The sequence below is a fragment of the Vulpes vulpes genome, chromosome 11, assembly GCF_048418805.1.
Source record: "Vulpes vulpes isolate BD-2025 chromosome 11, VulVul3, whole genome shotgun sequence".
NCBI classification, from domain to species: domain Eukaryota; kingdom Metazoa; phylum Chordata; class Mammalia; order Carnivora; family Canidae; genus Vulpes; species Vulpes vulpes.
In genome coordinates this window covers 25,998,513-26,020,034 of record NC_132790.1, presented here as the reverse complement: position 1 = coordinate 26,020,034, position 21,522 = coordinate 25,998,513, and the positions used below count along the sequence as shown (strand labels likewise).

The 21,522-nt window shown below is 43.2% G+C and overlaps 2 protein-coding genes across 2 annotated transcripts in view; one reads left to right on the top strand and one right to left on the bottom strand.

Annotated features, from left to right (window-relative positions):
* Positions 1-5,303, top strand: part of P4HA3 (prolyl 4-hydroxylase subunit alpha 3) — a 41,846-nt gene extending 36,543 nt beyond the window's left edge. The window contains exons 11-13 of the mRNA XM_072727388.1: positions 2,210-2,278; positions 3,694-3,790; positions 4,609-5,303. Of these exons, the coding sequence (XP_072583489.1) occupies positions 2,210-2,278; positions 3,694-3,790; positions 4,609-4,679 (237 nt within the window). The 3' untranslated portion in view covers positions 4,680-5,303. The remainder of the gene's footprint in view (positions 1-2,209; positions 2,279-3,693; positions 3,791-4,608) is intronic.
* Positions 5,304-13,321: 8,018 nt separating this feature from the next.
* PPME1 (protein phosphatase methylesterase 1) overlaps positions 13,322-21,522 on the bottom strand; it is an 88,462-nt gene continuing 80,261 nt past the window's right edge. The window contains exons 10-14 of the mRNA XM_026010499.2: positions 21,150-21,279; positions 20,204-20,248; positions 16,552-16,616; positions 15,890-15,957; positions 13,322-14,543 (exon numbers count right to left, since the gene is read on the bottom strand). Of these exons, the coding sequence (XP_025866284.1) occupies positions 14,525-14,543; positions 15,890-15,957; positions 16,552-16,616; positions 20,204-20,248; positions 21,150-21,279 (327 nt within the window). The 3' untranslated portion in view covers positions 13,322-14,524. The remainder of the gene's footprint in view (positions 14,544-15,889; positions 15,958-16,551; positions 16,617-20,203; positions 20,249-21,149; positions 21,280-21,522) is intronic.

Genomic DNA, 21,522 nt, shown 5'->3' with positions numbered 1-21,522 from the left:
TAGGGTTGTCGGGAGGATCTGATAAGATAATGTAAGGGGATGTCACTCTGTAAAGTTTTATCCAATAGGTTTCAATCACTGCATCCCACAAGCAGGTATAGGACCCCTTAAAGGGGCACTGGCATCGTGGTATCTAGTAAGTGCTAGGTTATCCCAATTCTTTCATCTTCAGGTTGGGGTAAAAATGGTTATAAACGTTTCTAATAACAAACATTAAGGTTTATGGAGAATCCGAGAGTAATATTGTAGGGAAAAAATAGTCTATAAGATATGTAGAGGACTGAGCTGAAATCAAATTAGTAATTTTTTGTTCCACCTGGAGATAAGATCAGTCCCAGTACAAAACAGTAGAATGTTTACTTCCACTCCACTCATCTTACAGTCCTACTCAGGATCTTCAGAGCACACAGGTCATACTCTCTTTTCAATTTGTTTGTTAAGTCATTCCTTCTCCCCATACTCCAAAACCACAGGTAAAGGAACACAGGAAAGTGCAAGTTCTCCCTGTATATCTTTCTTATACCCATAGCTGCTGACAACAGGGTTTAGAACAGAATTATCCTGTTAGTTACTTGAACACAGGAGCAAATTGTTGCTCTCATTGACTTTCCCAAGGGGCTACAGGGGGAGCCAAGAAATGCCAAAAAGTCACCACTTCCATTTCTAGGTTCTGAATCATCATGTCAATTCAGTTTCTTCTAACAAGTGCCAATGTCCTAACTCCTAATAGGTGAATGTGGTGAGATCCACAAATGCTCTGATACACAGGGTGAGGTAAGACTGGCACTGTCATGTTGCACTGTTGGTGAAAAAATAATTTAGCAGTATGTATCAAAAATACTCAATGTACGCATACACTCTTGACTCAATAATGGTCCAGACTCGTTCTTATGAGAACTGTGTAAAATGAAAAAATGATTTTACTCATTAAGAGTTGCTTACAATAGTAAATATTTGGAAATAACCTGAATGTTCAAGGGTATAGCATAAAGATTGTGAGCAGGAACTCTAGTTAGCAGTCGCTCATTTCAAATCAGGCTTAGTCACTAGAGTGATGTGACCTTTTGTAAAGTACTTAATCTCTCTGAGACTCAGTTTCCTCATCTGTAAAATATGAATTATAACAATAACAATTCTGACTTATAGGATTGTTGTGAGGAATAAGTGAGATAAGGATCTATAAGGATTAAGTATGATGTCTAGCATATAGTCAGTGCTGAATAAATAAATGCCAGTTATTAGTATGTAAGTTAGTATGTAAACAGTGCCTTTTTTCTTGATGATTAAGTAATATTTGTATTTTCCTGGATTTAAAATTTTTTAATATATTTTTTGACAATAAAAAAAACTTCATATTAAGAAAACACATCTACAACTCTACAATATACCAGTGGTGAAACTCCATAGCTGAGGTTATCTAGAGTAGGATGAGTGGTCTGGGAAACATGCCAAAGCTGCAATCAGAGGTTCCTACAATTTCAACTTTGAAAACTAGTTGTAATAAAAACAGTGTTTTGTAAGCCATGATCCATTAGTGGGCTGTGAAATTAATTTAGTGGATGTGGTCAGCATTTAAGAAATCTGAACTAGAACAGAATAAAATAAAATAAAATGGAAAATAACAAAGAGTATCTCCTGTAGTAAGAATGTTTTATGAAACTTTTATTTTGGGGGTATATGTCTTGGGTTGTGATATAAACTAGATTTCTTCCTGAGGGTCTCAAACTTTGAATCTACTTATTGTAGCCCTCAATAAGGATGTTAGTTGGAAGGATAAAGAAAGGGGGTTTCCTAAAGGCTGTCCTTGTATGGCACTGCAGACAAACACTGATATGCTAGGGAGTAGCCTCCCTTAATTCCTACATTGGGGGGTTATCTTTCAATAAGTATTTTGAAACTGGGAAACACAGTTAAGAATTCTATGTAGAGGGATCCCTGGTGGCGCAGCGGTTTGGCGCCTGCCTTTGGCCCAGGGAGTGATCCTGGAGACCCGGGATCAAATCCCACATCGGGCTCCCGGTGCATGGAGCCTGCTTCTCCCTCTGCCTGTGTCTCTGCCTCTCTCTCTCTCTCTCTCTCTGTGACTATCATAAATAAATAAATAAAAAATAAAAAAAAAAGAATTCTATGTAGAAATGACATCAGATGTCAAGTAAGGTAGAGTTGGGTAGTCAGGGGCTATTTCAACACTGGCTCTTTGGCATTGTAGCTGAGCTCTGTGGAAGCTGGAGGAGCCACTGCCTTCATCTATGCCAACTTTAGCGTGCCTGTGGTCAAGGTGAGTGGAGGTCTGGTCCCAGCACATGGTGGTAATAAGAATGCAGAACTAATACCTGAGCTTCTCTGCTGTCTGTGCTTGCAAGCTTATTCCTGGGAGGAGGGATGAAATATCTTTTCATTCCCCTCTGTGATTTCTCAAAATCAAAGATAATTCCTTAATTTGGATGACCACATGTTACTTGTGCCTCTATTTTTAAATTTTATTTTAAATTTAAAATTTATTTTAAATTTATGACTATTTATATTACAAGTAGATGATTACATGTCTGCCTTCTCTATTACAATAGAACTCCTCAAAGTTAAGAACTCTATTTTAGTGATCATTGGATCTTCCAGAACAACAGGTCCCCTTAGTCATTCATTCAGTAAACATTCAGGGCTGAAAGCACTGAGGGTACAGAGGAAAACTCGTGGTCCTTGTCCTCCAAGAGCTCGCAGAGAAGTTAACAGGCAGTGACTACATACTGAAATAAGAGCTATGAGATTAGGTGAGGCACAGAGGAGGGCCATGTGATAAGAGGATTCATTCTCCTCTAGTTTCAGATCAGTAAAGCTCCCTCACAGCCTTTACCTAATTTGGGAATGAAATGAAGATATATAAATAACATCATGCCTATAAAACACTTAGCACAGTGCCAGGTACATCTTAAGTGTTGCCTAAGTAAATGCAGGAATCTTTGAGTACTCAGGAGACTGTTGTCTCTTTGAGACTTGGTAATGTGTACACTTGTCAGTGTATCCTAGAAAGCTCTTCATTACGTTGGGCTTTGACTATTTCTAATAGCCAAGGTTAACCTAAGTCTATAGGGGTTGTATAGGGGGGAACAAAAAACCTGTGCATAGGGCAAAAAAGGACACACCAGGATTTGAAGTAAAAAACACTTGGGTTTGAGTCTCGAGTTTGTTCCTTCTTAGTTGCGTTACTCACAGCTCCAAAGCCTCAACTTCCCTGCTGGTAAATTGGGGAGTATGATAAAGCCTGCTTCCTGGGCGTATTATTAGTAAGTGCCTGAGGAAGGTTAAGCATCTGAATTAAGTTCTTCCTTGTATAAGGAATTTTTTGTTCCACTTTATGGTTTTTGCTGAGTGCCTCTCCTCGGTGATCCAATGACAGCACGTGTTCACCTTCCTCCTGGCACTTGCCACAGTCTCGTCCTGCTTGGTTTTTAGGTCTGTCTCTCCTATAAGACTGTGGGCTTCTGAGAGCAGAATTGGCCCTCAATAAATGCTGCATGTATGAATGAATGGGAGAATGGCAACTTATACCATTTTGTGCATGCTTTGCCCCCAACCTGCATGGGCAGTTTTCATGTTTAACGATGTGCATGCGTTTGTCCTTAGTCATTGTCATGTACTTCCGAAGGACTGAAATTCTGGGCTGACTCTCTCTGGGGTGGGCCATTTTGTTTTTAGAATGCAGCTCTGTTTTGGTGGAATCTGCATAGGAGTGGTGAAGGGGATGGTGACACACTTCATGCTGGCTGTCCTGTCCTGGTGGGAGATAAGTGGGGTAAGGCCTGCCTTTCGAGGCATCAGAATGGGTGAGGGGTTCAGAGGAAAGTGAAACAGGGGGTAGATGGAAAATAGTATAGCTCTGTAATTCCAAAAGCTTCATTATAGTGCCACCCTATACTGATATGATCAGATTGTAGGTTAGTTGGCCCCAACAGATTGGAAGCCTTTAAGGGCAGAGATCCTCTCACAGAGCAGATGTCAGTGAAAGCTTACTGACCTGGTCAGATAGGCCTTGATTCCTGAGTGCAGCTGACAAGGAAAACGGTCATAAGTTCCAGTCATCTAAGCCAAGGAAAGAACCATTAAGCCATCCTGTGTCCCATCTAGTGCCTCCCCATGAAGAGATGGTCAAACAAGGAAGAAACAAATAGATAAATAAGCAGCAGATGTATTCATGTCATATTTGGGCCCAAAAGCATTTAGATCTGAGGACAAAAAAAGTAGATGAGAGATGCTCCTGCTGAGATCGACATTACCAAGAGAAGCCATCCCTTATTTTTCATTGCACCAGGGGGAGGGTGGACTTTAAGGAAATACATGAATGAAGAGTGAGTGACCTTAGTATCTAAGGTTTAAAGATTAGTCTATAGTAGACAGGACCTATCAGAGACTCTTTCTAGGGGACAGTGTCTTCTTTGCTATTTATCTTTGCCAATAGCAACATCTTGTAGTCTGTAGCAGGGCTGAGACTAGGGTGAGGCAAAGGAGTTGCCCAGGATACAGAGTGTAAGTGGCTTTTGCGTGATCCTGTGGGTGAGCGTTGCTGCTGTCTGCTCTGTTGAGACTGTTTTCTTCTTCCCTGTTCTCTCCCAGTGGCCAACAAGTGGATACATGAGTATGGACAGGAATTCCGCAGACCCTGTAGCTCAAGGCCTGAAGACTAAGGTGTCGGCAGAGAGAAGCTGGTAGAGTCCTGTGGCTTTCCAGAGAAGCCAGAAGCCAAAGGCTAGCCTAGGAGAGGAGAAAGAAGAACTACCTTCTGGAAGAGGGCCTGTCAGCATTGCTTGTTCCTTGTAAAAAGGAAGTGGTCTATACCAGGGAACACCTGAGATTTTATATTGTTTCACCTCAAACCATCAGAGTAGAATGGATGGGCAATACACAGAAAGGAGCAAGAAGGCCAGAAGGAGAAGTTTCTGGGGCTGACACTCTATGATAGAAACAGGATATAATCAACAGTCCCTGGGGTTTGGTCATTGGGGTTTTTGCCTCTTTGAGCCTCTACCACAGGGACCCAAAAGTGGCAATAAGGATAACTGTAGGAGAGGGGTAGCCTAACTCCCATGGCTTTTTGCCTTTCTCCTCAATGACTTGTCCTGAAGACTGAGCAGGGACTATCTCTGTAAAAGGAGTGTACCTCATATGATTTTTTTTTTCAAGCAGGATGAAACTTTTTTTTATTATTTTTTTAATACAGCCATTAAAAAATGTTTACAAGTCATTTTTCACAATCAAGAATATTCTTACATTATAACATTGAATAAAAAATATATATATGTAAAATTGTATTTATGCTATAATCTCAACTTGGCTCACCTCCCACCATTCCTCTTTCAGTACTTTCCAGACACATGACATTCTTTCTATTCCTAAAATCACCATGCTTATTGCCATTAGCATTGTCCCCACTTCCAGGTCTTTGCATTTGCTCCTTCCTCAAATTACCCTCATGGCCAAGCTCTTCCCATCATCGCACTCTGGCCTCACTAGAGACCTAACTCTTCCCTGACCATCCAACCTGCCAGCCATTTTCTTTCATGTTAACTGATTTTTATTTTCTTCAATAACACGTTTATCAAATTGAAATTATTCTAGTCATTTAATTGTAGTCAGTTGTCATCCCTGCAGGGTGAGAGCTTAAAGGGCCTCACTATACTTTGTACGTGCTTCTATGATAGTCCCTCGTTGCACTGAATTTCAATATTTGTTTATTTGCCTGGCTGTGTGCACTAGACTCTGCACTCCTTCTTCCTCTTGGTATCCCCAAAAGAAGATCTAGTTCAAATAAGCAGGCACTGAGCAAATATTTTTGGTTAAATGAATAAAAAGGCATCTTTTGAGCTGTGCTTTGGAGACCTGGTAGAATTTTTTATAGGTAGAGTCTAATGAGAAGTATTTCCCAGCAGAAGGACCAGCATGAGCTAAGGCTGTATTGATAAGTGACTGTAATGTTTGAGCACTTGTGCAGAGCACATTCCAGGCAACTTGGATCAGGTTCCTCAACAGAGGAGGGACTGTGGATCTCGCTTACAAAGAAGGCACACAGTTAAGAACAGGGTAGTTGATGCTGGGTTGCCTCTGCCCTGTCCCTGCACCATGCACTTCAGGATTCCTGCTTCCCAGAGCTTGTGGCCCCTAAGGAAAGGGTTCTGATGTGATATTCAGCTTCCCATAGGGCCTCAATGAGCACCTGGTCACATCTTCAGTATTTTTGCTGAGTGTGCCAAGATTCTGGAAATCCTCTTACTAAATCACTAAATTTCATCATGTACAGGAGAGGGAATTTTACCTCTACCCATCTGTATTTTTAGCTGAGACCTCTGTAATAAGAGGAAAACAGTTTATGAACATGTATTCCTCATGTATACATGGGAGACACTGAGGGAAAAATTACTAACTTCCCTAGGTGGCTTAGAATTCAGGATTAAGCATCTTAATAGGGAAAAGGGAGGGGGAGATGTAGGCCTCTTAGGGGAGATTTTTAGGAAAGATGAATGGGCCCTTAGAAGAACAGATGAGAGGTATGATAGTTTATGACAAAATCTGTCTGGGTGTGGTGTCCACTTCTCGTCTCTCCTGTGATGAGTCAATCTTTCCCAGTTGCAGAAACTCCTAGGGAGGAGGTTTATGACAACTGACTTCCTTTTGGAGGATCTGTCTTTAGGCAGATAAGAGTTTAGAGAAAGCTGCTCCCTGCATTTGCTGTTTTTCAAGTGCCTACAGCTCAAAATAATTAATGTGCCAGAGCAGCATATTTGGGGGTGGCATGGTCTGCTACCCTCGGTCACATACTGAGGCTTCAGAGGACTGGGCCTGAAACAGAAAGCTACTGTCTACGAGCAACACAGCTCCCCTTCTTTACAGCTGCAGGGATCAGAACTGGGCCTTCTCAAAACTGCAGTGTCAGTCTCAGCTAGTAACAGCAACGGTGAACTGGGTGAGTTTTTTGTTCGATGAACACTGTTCTAAGGGCTTATATGTATCAATGATTTAATGTTCATCCCAACCCTATGAGGTCAATACAGTATTATGCCTGTTTTACAGATATGGAGGCAGAGGCGCAGTTAAGTAACTTGCCCATGTCCCACTGTCTGGCTCCAAACCTTGTGCTTCGAATCACTACTTTTGCAAAGTCTGGCATGTGGCAATTATCACACGTCCTGATCAGGTGACTGAGGCTTAAGAACTGTCGGGCAATAAATGCTTACTGAGCATTTCCCAGGGGCAGGTCTAGGCCCAGGCATGCTATTGGGGTGCTGAGAGGTACAGGATTCAGTCTCTAAGGCTGATGGCCAGTAGGGAGATGAGACAAATGCATCTAGTATTAAATGTAAGTTAAGCAAAACGTGAAAAGGTTGCGTGCAGTAAAAGATGAATTATTGAGTGCGGCAGTCTAGAGCTGGTGGGCCCTATTGTGGCTTGGGGTAGCCTTGTTTATCCATTATCCAAGTAGAGTATCCAAATTACATTTAGCCAACAGTGCCAGTCCTTGCAGGCCCCAGGAATGGAGAGGAGAGCTAAGATGCTGACCCTGTTCAGATCCTTAAATCACTGTAACACAGTGTAGCCACAAGTGGAAACAGGAACACAGCACTGAGAAGCCCCTCAGAGGCTTCATGGAAAGGAGAGACTGACCAAGCAAGTCTTGAAGATGCTGAGGGTGTGGCTTGGAGGCAGGGCTGTACAAACAGGACTGCCTGTCCCTAGAGCTATGAGTCCTACCTTACTTTTGGTCAGTATGTCAGTTTTCAAAATACTTTTAGCATTTTTCTTGAATCTCACTGACCCAGGGAGGAAAGGAGAGCAGGCCTTATGGAAAGCACAGTCTGGGATGGTTAGTGGCTTGCCTGGGGTTACAGTAGAGCTTGGCCTGAGGCCTGCTCTGTCTGTTTCACCAGTGTTCTTTCCATTCAATGGTTAGCAAATGTTATACTGTTGTACCACAACTGGAGAGTGGAAAGGCCTTACCCTTGTATATTTGCACCAGTCTCTGTGCCCTCAGAAACTCTGACTAGTCCTACTACAGAGTGGTATGCTTTGAAGCCCCAACAGTGCTTAGTGGGTGGGTAGCTAATTCTAGATAGGACTGACTGTGGTTTGGGGCACTGCTTGTTTATAATTTTGTTTCTTTCTTTTTTTGCACTGTTCTTCAGCCTTTTTTCTAACAGCCTTGTCCAACTGAGCTGTTGCAGATCACTCAAGTCTCATTCCAAGGAATATTCTCTTAAGTAAATGACTAACATCATTACAAGTAGTGGCCACATACAGGCCATGCACTGGAGGCCAGGCACTGTGCTAAGAACTTGGGTATACTTGTCTCCTTCAATTCTTACAATGAGATAGGTTCTCCTTCAATTCTTACAATGAGATAGGTACTATTATGTCCATTTTGCAGATGTGAAAAACTGAGACAGAGAATATGTAGCTTGTCTGAGGTTACACAGCTATAAAGTGGCAAAGCAGGATTCAAATCCGGGTCTGTCTCCAAAGATCTTAACTAGCCATCTGTTGCCTGCACTACCTGTTATTTTGCTGTGGTTGTTTTGCTCCCATTGGCAGTAATATCTTTAAAGCCAATAATTTTTGAGAGGAGTCTCCAACCCCTTCCCAGGTGTTGAAAGGTCTATCCTTTCTGCTTCTAAGGCCTAATGGTTAAGAATCCTATCAGATGTAGGTATTTGCTGAATATATAAATGAGTCACCTCAATTGCACAGAGCTACAGTGAACACTTTTGTGTGAACAGCTCTGTGCTACATGTTCCATGAGAATCCAAGAAAATGAGAAGGCCTGCTCACTGCCCTTGAGGCTAAGTTAGCACACTCCCAAATATAAGACTAGCTAATTGGATATAATCAAGTGGAAAGCTGTGTGGTGTTACCTTAAGAATCATGGGAGCTGAGAGAAAAGGCAGAGCCCTATGGCTAGAGTGGGAGGAGAGGGCTTCCACAATGGAGCCCCAGGAACACAATGGAAAGAGAATGAGTGCCTATGGATTGGGCGGGGGTGGGAGGGGGGGTGGGGACACCAGCTACCACCTCACTTTTGCACCCAAGGGAGCAGGGAGAGCTGTCTGGGAGAAGGAAGTGAGAGGGTATTAATCCCAGGAGGCCCTTGTCCAACAGTGCCAAGGGCAGCCAGCACAAGCTGCCTTTTCATGGAACCATTCATTCAAAGAGTCTCCAGTCTTGGGGACTTGGCTGTTCAAGCTGGGAGAAGGCAAAGGAGAGGGGGTAAGGTGGGAGAAGGGACATTTGTAGGCAGACTGCTGTACACTTAGCAAAACTATGAAATCAGTTCAAAGCTAGGAGGAAGAGACAAACATCTGTGGCTACTCTGTGCCAGCTATTTTATTTCCCTTGTCTTAGAGCAATTATTCCTTTTGATAAAGGAGGCAAAGGAGGCTCAAAAAACAACAAAAAAAATTCAGAGAGCTAAATTCGCAGAGCTAGAAGAGCTGGGATCTGGACTGTAGAGTTTCTCCCCACCAGCTGCTTCTAACTAACCTGTCTCTAGACTTTTTTTTCCTCACCTTGAGATTCCCACAATTTTCTTCCCTTCTAGGAGGACAGTCTGCCCCACTCCTCTTTTATTCCTTTCCTTGGTCCCTGCCAGGGACATATTTGCATATGAAGCAGGTTGCCCTTGGTGAAATCAAAGATTATTTCAAAGGAATGAAGTGCTAAGGGGACAGTCTTTTTTAGCTAAGGGGTTGAGGGCCTGGCTCAGATGGATCCCCATGGATAACAACTGTCTCCATGCTCTTTGAAGTTTGCCACACTTTCAGATGGAGCATAACTAATGACCATTATACCTCCTGTTCATGTGCTTATCACCTTATGGGGCAGGAAGGCAGCAGTTATTTCCTCCATGTGTAAGAGATCAGGCACTTGGCTAGTCTATTTCCAAGGTTTTGGCTGGCCACAGGCTGGGGTTTTCTAGCAAACTACTGGGATAGGAAACCAGCTCTAGGAATAAGGGAGCCTCTTGAGTTTATATAACTTTCTGAGCCCTGGAGCCAGACTGAGAATATGTTGATTCTGGCCACTAGTGGGGCAGCCAACTGGGGCAGAAGAGTTGAGTCAAAAACTCTTCTTGCAGGGGAGAGTGTGACTGTCTTTCACGTTCTCTATTCCTGTTGTAGGGTCTCTTCCTGCGCTTCCCTTGTTAAAGTCCTGACCTTTTAACTCCCTACCCCTCGTTCTGATGACAGACCTCTGAATCCAACTGAGGGGTCCTTGGCATCTCATTGTCCAAATGAATTTCCGCATTGTTCATTCCACCTGCAAGATAATAAGCCTTTCCTCTTCTCATCCCTGTGGCGGCAACTGTGATAGGTAAGTATACCTTTGCCTTTTACCTCACTGTTACACTGCTCTTTACTATCTCCCTGCCTGGAGTCTGGTGCCGACCAGTCCATCTCCACAGGATACTGAAGTTCTTTTGACAACTCTCCAGTCCTGCCACTCAGGACCTTTATGTCCTGCCTCCTGCTGACTCTCCTGTCAGCTTCTACTCCAACCACTCTACTCATACTAATCTACTAGTTCTCAGACTGACTTTCAAGTGTGCTGGGTTTTTGTATGCTGTCCCCTCTTCCTGCAATGTATTTTATTTCCTTTCCTTCTCCACCTCTACCTTGTGATGATGCTTCAAAGCTCAATTCAAATGATACCTATTTTATACAGCCTTCTCCACCCAACCTGTTTTCAAAGAGGTTCAGTTGTCTCCTTCCTCTTTACACAATGTGGTCACTGTTCCTATAATAATCTGTCTAGATTATGAGCCCATTTGCAGGGCTTCATTATTTATCTGTCTACAAAGTCCATCGGAAGACTGGTATAGAATAGGTGCTCAGGTTTTCTTAACCAGCAAATACGTGCTTCTAACAGCAGATTTAGAAGAGGATAAGACCAAGAAGTCATTCACACCCAGCTCCCTTCATGCCTTTGAGTACTCTCAACCTCAAGATTCTCCTCCCCACCAATAGGTCTATGGCTACCCCAAAATTTGCCTACCTTGTTTTTCCAGGAAGCTCTCTTTTGACATTCTTTAGTGCGCATGTGTGACAGAATGGCCTTTGGTTTGACCAAACATGCTCCTTCTGGCTCTATAGCAAATCCTTCATTCAAAGGGTTGGAGTCTCTTCTGTTTCCTTCTTGAGTTCATACTGCTGATATGTAGGCTTCACAAAGATGTTATGGGCAGCACATAGTAGGTGTTCATTAAAGATATGCTCTGTGAACATATGAATGGTTCCTTCCCTGTTGTGGTACAATGGAACACTCAGAGGGCAAAGATGCTGCCATCTCCTAGCCATGGCTGTGGGTTAGTCATTTCACATCTCTGAGCTTCAGTCCCCTTACCTTTATTTTTTTTTAAAGATTTTATTTATTTATTCATGAGAGACAGAGAGAGAGAGAGAGAGGCAGAGACACAGGCAGAGGGAGAAGCAGGCTCCATGCAGGGAGCCTGATATGGGACTTGATCCTGGGTCTGCAGGATCACGCCCTGGATTGAAGGTGGCGCTAAACCGCTGAGCCACTAGGGCTGCCCCTCTCCTTATCTTTAAAGTGGGGGTAATGTCTATACTTCACAATGATACAAAGATGAAAAAGATGTAAGTGACTAGCATAGAACCTAACCCAAAGCTTAACATATCATTCATTCTCAGTCTCTGTCCATCAAGTCTGAAAAAGCCTCAAGTCCCTAGTCATCATCTTCTTGCTATTTAGTCTGGTATCTCGACCAAAATGGTCTCTGCCCAGGGTCCCCTGTATTGTCCAGGAGGTAGCATGGAGAGGAAACAACCTAGGTTTTTAATTCTGATACCACCACTTCTGAGCCGTGTGAATTTGGACCTGTCTACCTACTTGTAAAAGGAACATAACAGCACTTACCTCATAGAGATGCTGTGAGAAATAAATGAGATGTGTGCAAAGTGAATTAGATGGCATTCAAAATTTGATGACTATTATAACTTGACTGGTGAACAGAAATGCTGATGTGTTCCTGAAAACCATGCGTGTGATTATGCTGCCCTCCAGTGGAGAGAGGACACAGCCCAGCAAGGGACCATCTCCCCTCCACACAGACCCCCTACCCCAAGAGCTTGGCGGGAGAAATCAGATCACACACAAGGTGCTTTTCTTCTCTGCTAGGGAGCTCATGCTTTACCCTGATATACTAAGGGAACATCTAAACCAGAACTTCTCAGAATTAATGTGTTTGTTAGAACACAAATCAGTTCTGACTCAAAAGGTCTGGGGTGCAGATAAAACCTTTAACAAGCTTCCACATGATATTGATGCTACTGGTCCACAGACTACTCTCCTGAAGTACAATACAGCAGTAACATGACATGAACTATTTATTAAGTGCTTACCCTGTGCTAGTTACTGAGAGATCCAGTTAACCTATTTTAACTTATATAGTCTTTAAGACTGTGTGAGGGAGGTACTGTTGATCATTTTTCAGAGGAGGAAACTCCAGCACAAGGAGAAAGTACAGGGCTATCTCATAGAGCCTGTAAGGAGTGGGTCTTGGGTTCCAATATAGGCAGCCTGGCTCCAAAGCCTAAGAGGAAGAAGACTCCAGCAGTATATAGGGGATGACCAAGGGAGGGACTAGGGCAGGAAACCAGCAGGAATACTGAGTAATATAGCTAAGAGGTGAGGCCTAAGCTATGGCAGGGGCCGTGGGATGGGAAACAGTTAAAAAAGAACATGGGTAGGGGTTTGGTGGTAAGCTGGAATACAGGTGTAAGAGCCATCTAGAAGCTCAGGCCTCTGACTTGAACAATAGAGAGATGGTGGTATCTACCACTTACTGAGCAAGGAAACATGGGAGGAAGAACAAGTTTTAGGGGGAAGGTTAGTTCAGTTTTAGAAATGTTCAGTATGAGTGGCTTTTGGTCATCTAGGAGAGAGAGGAGGCAGATGGACCTAAAGCATCTAGAGCTCAGGAGATGATCTGGGTTGGGGGTAAAATTCTGGTGTTGGCAGATGTGAAGCCATGAGTGTCGGAACTCACGTAAAAAGTGCATAGACTGTCCTGTTCTGGGCCAAAGTCAAAAGAGCACATAACTGGAAGAATGGAACTGGAATCCAGGTCTCCTTGGCTGCAGTGGAGGCTGGCTCTGCCCATTCTACTGGGAATTCTGGATGTGAGGAGCAGGGCAGAGCAGAAAATGCCAGTGGGCTCAGGAAAGGGGTTTCTGGAGACATATAGTGACTAAATCCAACAAACTGTCCCCTGCTCCCAGATCAGCAGAAATAAAGACAATTCCATGGAAAAAAACAAGATCGATAAAGGTTGGGAGATATTTATTTTCTTTAAACAAGGTCATAAATAACAAAGAAACAAAGTAGGTCCCAGACTCTGGACCGTGCAGCAGGACAGGGATAGGAAGTTGTTGGGTGGAAAGGTGGAGGGGGCCACGCATCACCTAAGACAGTCACAGAAAAGATGGGCTGCAGGACACTGCCCCTTCCTGCCCTTGGAAATGGCGTGCCTGGGCAGCAGGGGGAGGCCGCAGTGCTGTGATGAGGCAGCTGGAAGAGGGCAAAGATTGAGGATACTGGGCTGTCCTGTTTCTACGAAGAGTGACATGGAAACCACAAATGGCGAAGATAAGCTGTGAGTCTAGAAGAGGCAAGTGGGCACTCTGCACACCTCAGGGACCAAGTATGAAATGGTTAAATTTGATTCATAAAAACAACTCCACAGGCTTTAGCCTATGGCTTTGTGCACGGGCTGTATTTAACCTGGGTTGCTCTGTGGCAGGTGAGGGCTCAAGAGGCCCCTGGAGCAGCCTGGCCTCAGCCCAGGGCAGGTGCCCAGACATGTGGGAGAGGGACAGTGGGCTCTTCCCAGATGGGAGGCCATGTGCTTGGACTGACTGGACCTGATTTTCAGGCTGGTTTCTTGTGATGCTATCCACCACCCCTCCCTATTCCTAAGGATGGGATCCTGGCCTCTCTGAGTCTTCCAACCCTGGAAGAGTAAGATTGGGATTAAAAAGGTACCTGACTAGTATTTTATTTGAAAGGGGAAAATAAGGACCACCCTGTGCATGATCCATCCCATGAGGTAGGGCAGGACCATGCCAAGAACAATCTCAAGGAATGGAGGTCCCTGAGCCTGGAGAGACATTTGGACCCAGGTGCATTGCCAAATACCAGAAATAGGGGCCCAGGGTTACAGTTCTGATGGAGGCTTCACCCTAGGCAACGCAGGGAGAACAGGCAGGGGCTACGCCTGAACAGCGAAGGGGTAGGAGCTGGGGAGCCTTGGACTAAGGAAGCCGAGGTTGGTCAAAGGCCCTGGAAAACAATGCTTTTAGCAGGAATACACAAAAGGGTTTGTACATCTGGGGAAGCCCGTCTATAGGGAGCCGGTGTCACATGGTCGGGCGGGATGGTGAGGAGGAGACAGCGGCATCACAGTGGCCTCTGGTGCGATGTATTTACAACAGAGCTCAATGTTGGGGGAGGGACGGATAGCAGGTTACTAACAGCCAGGAAACACACTGCAAAGAGTGGAAAGAGAAGGGAAAACAAATGAGACCATTACTAGTTTTCCCCTGCTCACCTCTTCTCCTCCTGGAAGCCTGGGGCCCTCATGACCACCAAGGCCCTTGAGGATCTGTCCCACCTCCCCACAGCCCCATCTAGATCTAGACATAGGCTCTGCTCTTTGTGAACTGGTAATGTGACCAAATGGTTCAGGGGTCCAAACACTATTATCAAGAGAAACAAAGTCTTTACTTTTAATTCCTGGTATCGGTCAATGGTTAGTTGCTTGAGGGGTGGTTCGGCATAAGGGAGTCACTTGTGTGGCTCACCGTGTCAGGCTCCTATCATCATTTCTAACATCTATCCTGCCCTGTCACCCTCATCTACCAGGTCCTGGCATTCAGAATTCTCTAATGCAGAAGTGATTTCTTTTCTTCAACATTCCTTCTTCAAATTCTTTTCTTCAACATTTCTTCTTCAAAATTCCTGAGGGTAGGGAACTAGTTCCCCTGGACCCTCACCAAAATCAGGAGACTTTCCAACTGGCAGGTATGACTCATCACGCTTGTGGGCTCTCTGAGGATCAGGGGCATACAGTAGCACAGACTAGGAGAGCTCCCTAAGGTGGGGCCAGGACTGTGTGGTTTGGGTAATCATGCCTCTCTTTCTCCTCTCCCTTAACAAAGAATCCAACTATGTCTCCCTAATCAGATGGAAAGCTTCCAAGGATGAGAGGCATCCTTTCCCCCCTCAAACCAGTGTTTCTCAAATGTGAGTGATTTTGTCTCCCTTGAGACATTTGGTAAAACCTAAAGTCATTTTTGCTCATCACAACTTTGTGCATGTGGGAGTGCTACCGGTTTCCAGTGCATAGAGGCTAGGGATGCTGTCAAACGCCCTACACTACGCAGGACAGGCCCCCAAATGTCAATAGTGCTGAGGCTGAAAACGTTGCTCTGGATCTCTACAGTCTCCATGGTCTTCTAGCATCCCTCAGCAGCAGAGCAGGGGAAGGCATACAGAACTTCTCTAAGAGTCTGGAAAAAGACTGATTCCCATCCCAGCTGCCTCAGAGAAGGAGGCACCTCAAGAAGTGGGGGGATTTCTTAAGAAGTGGGGTGACGTGGGGGCTAGGCACAATTTAATCTCAGCTCAGCTGCAACCCACTAGACCAAAGCACACAGAAACTATCAACCATGGGTCTGAAGAAACACAGTCTGGGCTGTGTTGAGGAGGAAGAAGAAAGACATGGTAACCCAAAGAGGCAGGGATAAGGCAGAAATATTTACAACATTGTCAATATCTTTTGTTGGAGTGGGCCAGCACTGCTGGGCTCCTTAAACCTTTGTTACTTCCTTACCACTGGAATCCACCGATGGGCTCTGCAAACCTGTGCCGGATCAGGAAAGTGGCAACAGCTTCAGCTACCTGGAAAAGGGAGAGAGATTTCAGGCAATATATTAGCAAAGGGGATCAGTTTGGAGGTCCTGTGGGCTTCTACTGGAAGGTTAGGCTCTTTAGTGGATTCATGGATCTTACAGGTCTGGGGAATTTGAAATCTAAAGGATCTGAGTCCTGGCAGGGCTATGAGACTCTTCTCTACCATCTTTCCAAGGAGAGCTCCAGAGAAGTCAAGAGGAATGATGTGAAGGCTTATTTATCCCCTGAGAGTTACAATGCACCTTATTCTATAGAAGGAATGCATATTAACTTCCAATTGTGACTGTAGTTTAGGGAGCAGTTTTTATCCCAATTTTCCCTTCTTCCATCTGACTTTTGGGGGAAGGAGAGAAGTAGAGCTGAAGATCTTAACCAGAGGGCCCTGGGATGAAACTGCAGGGTGCGAGTACCTCCTCAGCCCATACACGGAAAGCCAACACCATAAGCAACTGCTAGGGAGAGGTCTGGGGAGATGGTGGAGTTATATTTGTATAGCCTGATTCAGAGGTTTGTACTATTTTCTGTGAGAGCCATGGTTACTTTCATAGCTGTCCTTTTACAGTCATAGAGCACCAGACTCACCTTGTCTGGGGCATCCTCATGGACTGCATGGCCACACTGGGGTAGGACCTGCATCTGGAACTTTCCTGGAGAGGAAACAAATCCAGGTGACCTCAAGGCCTATTTGGTCCTCTCCTTACAACCTCTGTGGTCTCAAAGGCCACTCCAGGAGTCCGGGACCTTCCTATCTATCTATGCCCCTCCCCAGTAGTCTGGACCCAATTACCAAGGTTTGAGAAGGATGGTAATACTTGCAGCTATAATCCTGGGTAAATGATTTTCCCTTCATTTATACCTTTGGCAACTATTTAGCATGCATTTACTTTGGGCCAGATACATAGGAAGAAACAGTTCCTGCTTTCAGGAGATTTACAGTCTAGTAGGGGAACATAAAAGACAACATTCTAATGTAGCACGCAGTTCCTATGATAAAACTGAGCACATGGAAGAACACAGGAAGAGAGGCTTCATAATCAAATAGGAAGTCTTCCGAGACAGAAAAAAAAAATAGCCTACACAAAGGAAAGAAGGATGAAATGATATTTGTTCCTGGAAATAAAAAGCTTGGCATGGAGCTCATGAGAGTTAATGAGGATGGAGAGGAACGCAGAGTATGTCAAGGATTTTGAAATTTATTATTACAATATGTTACTGTTTGAACTATATGCCAGACTGTACTAACCACTTTCTCACATTGCCTTGTAGAACACCATAAGCTCACCATTAATGTGATAGCTATTAAGAGTGAACAGAGATGACAGATAAAGCAAGATCCCTAAGGAGACTAAAGGATATGGAAGCCACAGCTCCTCTAAGTAGAGCGAGTACACTCTCAGAGCCTAAGTGGCTCCATTTACAAAATAAGGCAGCATGCTCTGGAAATCCTGGTCATCACATCCCAGGATTCCTAACCCAATTACAATGCTTTAAAATTTGTTCAAAATACTCTTCTATCCAATTTTTATAAACTTAAACAGGACAAATACCAAATTCTTTTCTGAGATGATGAAACTAATACCATGGTTAGTGAAGTGATTTGCCCAAGGCTGCTTATTTAATTAGTAGAGGAAGTAAGACCATTCCAATCAGTAAGGCCCAGCTGCCCTTCCTCTTTCAGTAGTCCCTGGGTGCTCCAGCCTAGTCAGCCTCATCCCCTCTGTCTTGTATCTAATATACTACTGCTAACACATTTGGATTCAAACACAAAGCAAGTTGTGCCCTGCTTGTTTTGTAAGCTTATATTTTATATGCCACTGGTGCTTGCCTCCCTAGGAGTATGTCATTTTTGCAAGAATAGAGCCTAATATCATTACTTGTTCAATATTCGTACAGGGTCCAACACAGGGCTAGACACTGAGTAAGTGCTTAGTAAGTCCTGAATGAGTAACTGAGTGAATGACCTGATAACACTTACAATACCACCCTGGGCTTGATGTCTAGGGATGCATTTTTTGTTCCTCTTTGGAAGAATGGGAATAAAGAATCAGAGGGAACTCACAGATACTAACAACACTCTGTCTGGTACACATAAAATAATCACAGGTAATCCTCACAATTATTCTATAAAGTGGGCATATTTCCAAACTCTTCCCTCTCATCTTATAGATAAAAATCCTTAGGTTCAGACAACCTAAATTATTTACCTAGGTTGCATCATGAATGAGTGCTAGGTTTCTAGAAATCCATAACTAATTTCGCAGGTCTAAACACAGTCCTGGGAAGGACTTGGTTTGAAACCTATGCCAATTTGGCCATTTCCCTTTGTCTTAGGGGATGTCCCTCTCTCCAGCCATTTACTTTCTATAGTCATGGGATGCTCTGAAAGAGAAGGTAGTGTTGGCATAATCCTTACTGGGGAAATAGCAGGGCATCTAATGAGAAATCATGAATACTTCCTGGATATAATGAAGCCATCATTTGTCAGACTCTTATTTTACACACATTTTCTCATCAAACACCATACAAATGAATTGAGATACAGTATTATTTCTATTTTATAGATGAAAAAACTCAGGATTAAAGAAGTTGGCAATTCACTGAGGCCATAACACCAGTAAGTGACTCAAAGCCAGGACTGTTTGATTCCAAGGCTGGTGATCAAAAACGGTTTCAAATGCTATTCTAGTCCATCCAGATCAACTGCTTTCAGATAAGTCTCAGGGGCCATATTTGATTCTGTCTGTCCAGCATTAAGCATAGGTCTTACACAGAAAGACTGCTTAGGAAAGGTTTGCTTGAACTGAATTTAAGTAAAGATGTCTAAACTCAGAATTACATCAGTGCCATAAAACTCACATAAAACTCACTCCCAGACCATGATCTTGCTCCAGGCTTCAGGATACTATGTAGTTGGAGGAAGGGTAGGGTAGGAGTCCCTGGGTCCAGAATATGATAAATCATTCAGGAGCCTCTGAATAACTATTGTGAGGGAATACAGCCCCCTTGTCTGTTGAAAGCTTGAAGACAGCTAAAAGAACAGTTTGAGACCATAAACATCCAGGTAGAAATGTCCAATAGATTTGATACAGGGGCCAGATCTGGAGCTCAAGAGAGAGGATGAGTTGGACCTTTAGCATTGGGAGTTATCAGGGTGTAAATAAAAGACAGGAGATTTTCCAGAGGAGTAAGTAGAAAAAAAAGGAAGGTCAAGAACAAAATCTGCTTAAGCCTGAAACCTTGGCCTTGGAGTTAGCATCTCTTTTTCCCATAACCGAAAAGATACCAATCCCTATTGATTTCACCTTACCAAGCCATTCATCCACACCAAAGCAAGAGCGTCCACAAAATTGGTCCCACAGCCTCCACTTCCATCTGGCTGATGCACCTGGACCTGAGTACAGCATGTCCCTTTTTTGCTCATTATATCTCATAATCCCATAAACTTTCTCATTTTATAGACTGAGAAAACTAAAGCTATGGCAAGTCAAGTAACTTGCCTGGGGTCATAAAATGAGTATGAAAGAAGTAGTACTCAAAGTCAGTTCTTCCAATCTCAAAGTCTTTACTTTCGCCACCTCACCATGCTGTCTTCTAAACACAGTTTACACCTTTTTGCATCCCAATTATCCTGGACCTTTCCCTTTCCTAAGAATTCCAACAATGATAAAAATACTGATCAGTATTCAGAATATCTCCTTCACAATACTATGTATTTATAGGGTACTTAATGGTTTATAATATACTCTGCAAAGACATTGCTTCATTTTTATCCTTATAAACTCTGAGATATAGATGGTAGTTAAGTCCCATTTTTAGATATAAGAAAATATTGAAGCTCAGAAAAGGGAAATGTTTGGTTCAGGAGTAGATGTTGATGTAAAATTTGGGCTTAACTCTAAAGCTCATGCTCTTTCCATTATCCTTCCCCATCTCAAAACGTTAATTTCCACATAACTCTGCCTTCAGAGAAGGACCTAGGGACATGACATCTTTTCTTTTTTAAGATTTATTTATTTATTTAAAAGAGAGCTGTGCATGCGAGTGTGAGTGGGAGGAAGGGCAGAGGGAGAGGGAGAAAGAGAGAAGCCCAAGCTGACTCTCCACTGAGTGTGGAGCCCCACTCAACGCTCAACCTCACAACCCTGAAATCATAACCTGAACTGAAATCACAAGTCAGATGCTTACCTGGCTGAGCCACCCAGGCACCTCTGGATATAATTTCTTGATTGCTTACCTTGCATTTGGCCAATAGTCAGATCCTTATCCAATCTATCAACACCTAGAACAAAATAGGAGAATCCGGAAGTAGCTTACTAAAAAAGGTTGTGTGAAAATTGTTAGAGTTGTAAACATGATGACATTTTTAATTCATGTTAATAACAATCCTAACTCCTTGAGGGTATATCCTCATCACATGAAGATTTCCAGAATGAAGTTCCCCTGTAATCTTTTTGCTCATTTAAACTGGTTTCTGAATACAGAGTTTTACTTTTTAAAATCTCCATTATAAAAAAAATAAAAATAAAAAAATAAAATAAAATCTCCATTATACTCAGAATATCTTCACACCAGTCTGGGTGGACTTGCGCTTAACTAAGGATTGAAGGCAGGCCAGAATTAGGCTATCCCAGATGGATGCTTGTGCTTATTATTAGTTAGGTTTTAGGGATTTGGTGTGGAAAGTATAGGACAAATGAGTGAGGATGGTACTTTACTTTGGAAGCCACTACCCATGTGGTATGTAGTTTTAACAAGGATATACTCAGATGATGATATACCTACACTGCTATGGACTGAATTTATCTCCCCCTCCACTCCCAATTCTATGTTGAAGCCCCAATCCACAATGTGACCACATTTGGAGATATGGAAATAATTAAGATTAAATAAGGAAGGAATTAAAATTAAATGAGGTCATATGGGTAATGGCCCTCATATGTCAGGATTAATGTCCTTTTAAGAATAAACACTAGAGAGTTTGCTCTCACTCTTCTGCCATGTAAGGACACAGTGAGAAGGCGGTTGTTTGCAAGCCATAAGAAAGCTCCCACCAGAACCTGACTGTGCTGATACCCTGATCTTAGACTTCCAGCCTCTGGAACTGTGAGAAAATAAATTTCTTGTTTAAGCACCCAATCTATAATATTTTGTTATGGTAGCCTGAGCTAATACACACTTACCAGCCAAGAGCAGCAATTTAGGAATAGGACAACTAAGAAAGAGATTGGATAAGCCTCGGAACCAGCCATCCCAGTATTTTTCTGTTTTTGCCAGTTCAATTCTCCAAGTGTACGGATGGTCCTTCTTGGTCTGGAGGAATAAAAGCAAGTTCTGAGTCTCTGAGGGCAAGCCCTGGAGGAACAGGATAAAAACTAGGTCCCTGAGAAAGGAAAGGGAAAGAAACTAGCACTTATTAAGCGCCTACTATGTCCCAGATATTTTCATATACACTTAATCATTATAATAGCCTTGTGATATAGGTTGTTATAATTTCCATGTTTAGATAACTAGAAGTTTACTTTTTGCTTCTATTAATATCAGTGAACTTAGGAA